Source organism: Austrofundulus limnaeus, unplaced genomic scaffold (assembly GCF_001266775.1).
Source record: "Austrofundulus limnaeus strain Quisiro unplaced genomic scaffold, Austrofundulus_limnaeus-1.0 Scaffold241, whole genome shotgun sequence".
Taxonomy (NCBI): Eukaryota; Metazoa; Chordata; class Actinopteri; order Cyprinodontiformes; family Rivulidae; genus Austrofundulus; species Austrofundulus limnaeus.
In genome coordinates this window covers 863,326-865,412 of record NW_013952643.1, presented here as the reverse complement: position 1 = coordinate 865,412, position 2,087 = coordinate 863,326, and the positions used below count along the sequence as shown (strand labels likewise).

The 2,087-nt window shown below is 38.2% G+C and overlaps 1 protein-coding gene across 1 annotated transcript in view; it reads right to left on the bottom strand.

Moving 5' to 3' along the window:
• Window positions 1-294: 294 nt before the first annotated feature.
• napgb (N-ethylmaleimide-sensitive factor attachment protein, gamma b) overlaps window positions 295-2,087 on the bottom strand; it is a gene marked incomplete at its 3' end in the record, with an annotated part of 3,910 nt that continues 2,117 nt past the window's right edge. The window contains 2 exon segments of the mRNA XM_014020136.1: window positions 295-325; window positions 419-436. Of these exon segments, the coding sequence (XP_013875590.1) occupies window positions 295-325; window positions 419-436 (49 nt within the window).

Below are 2,087 nucleotides of genomic sequence, written 5' to 3'. Positions count from 1 at the left end.
CCTGTCGCGGCACAAACACAGGTGTGTTACAGGTGTGTTACAGGCGTGTTACAGGCGTGTTACAGGTGTGTTACAGGCGTGTTACAGGCGTGTTACAGGTGTGTTACAGGCGTGTTACAGGCGTGTTACAGGTGTGTTACAGGCGTGTTACAGGTATGTTACAGGCGTGTTACAGGCGTGTTACAGGTGTGTTACAGGCGTGTTACATGCATGTTACAGGCGTGTTACAGGCGTGTTACAGGTGTGTTACAGGCGTGTTACAGGCATGCTCAGAAAGGCCTCGCCGTGACTCACCTTCATCATCATTCCCGCCTGTTCGATGGCCCTGAGGAAGAGGAAGCGCAGCGTTAAAAAAAACAAACAGGTTTGATGTTAGCAGCTGGTAAAAAAACGAGTGTTTTATACAGAAAATACTCACTTTGCGGCGTGGAAAAGCCTGAAGGGAAAGTTAAGGAAACAAATCATTAATGAATGGGTTTTAATCAGATGATAATGTCCATTTAATAAGAAYTATTAAAATGACCAGAAATTTTAAAAATTGGTGTTTTTATATCAGCATCAGCCCCAACTTCTACAACAAACTACATCTTTGTTTGCTTTTGTCCTTATTTGTAAAGTTTATTAACTGGCTAATAAATGTGCTCTGGCTTGTAGAGGCTTTTTTTATAAGCACCTTTTGTTGATAGGTTTTTTTTTTGTTTGTTTTATTTTCCTCATCTAACCTTCTGTGGTATTTAGTTTTTCTTTTTAAAGGTAACACGACCTCTGCTGTATGACCTGATCACCTGTTCCCCCATGTTTTTGTCATGTGTGTCTTTTGAATGGGTGTTCTTAAATGTAATGTCATTGTGCTCCGTACAATGACAATAAAGTCATCATCACATTTGACAGTCCAGATTTGCAGTTTGAGGTGACAAATGCTCTGATGTTAGTTATTGATCTAAAACTCATAAATTGYTTTAGTATCATAAATGACAGGCAGTTGGTGCAATTAGTGCATTTTCAAACAGATTTAAAGCATCATAATCTTGCACCTTAGCTAGAAAAACCTCTAACTCAGTGACACATAAACAAGCGGAGTCATCTTTATTAGTTATTGCTGCTTTATTAGTGTATTATTATTATTATTAGTTATTAGTTGAGAGGGGTTCTTTCCAAACTACTTTTTCAATTCTTTATACTTTGAGAAGAAACCAGCCTTTGTTAAAATCCTGTGAAATGATCTTGATCAAAAGTTCTCCACTCATCTGCTTTAGTTTATTTTTGTCATGACTTTGTCTATTTTTACTTATTTGTTAAAGGCCCTGTCACACTAGACAACTTATGCCAGCTTATAAAACATTTTTTATGTCTAAATTGCTAATAAGTTATTTGATCAATTTGTTTGAATTACATTATTTACACGTCCAAAAGAAGCTTCCAAGTCCATCTTCAATGTAGACATCTATAAAATGTTCATAAGTTGTCCAGTGTGACAGGGCCTCAACAAACAGCGTAGAATGCTGTGATGGTTTAATGAAGACTGGATGAAAACAAGGGAAAATGCAACTGAAGTCTAAAGAAAAAACTTAGAAAGTCTTTCAAAAAAACACCTGCAGAGCCACTGATTACAGACGGGCTTTACGGCTCATTAAAGAGAGACGGGTCTTGGGGATCAGTTCCTTTCAATGCATTTTGCAATTTCGAACAGTTAGTCACGTTACGTCTCAAACTAAAGGCCCACAGGCTAAAGGTGGTCAGTTAGAGCTTCAAATGTGTATTAATGTATTAAAATAAGCTGCTTAAAGCCAGCATTGACCATAAACTACATCTCCCATAATGCACYCCGATTGTGTTACCTGCAAMATGATGGCATCCCACCACTGAGTGGAGGTGCACAGGGTTCAAATGAAGCCGGCGCATTTTGTTGTGGGAAATTTCAATTTTGCCGCATCCCAGTTGTACTGGGAAATACACGTAGTACTTTTCAGTGTTTATAAGAGGACGCGTTAAAACGCTGTTTCTATTAGGGGTGTAAGAAAATATCGATACACTGAAATAACGCAATATTTCATTTCCCGATACTGTATCGATATTCTAAAGCCCTG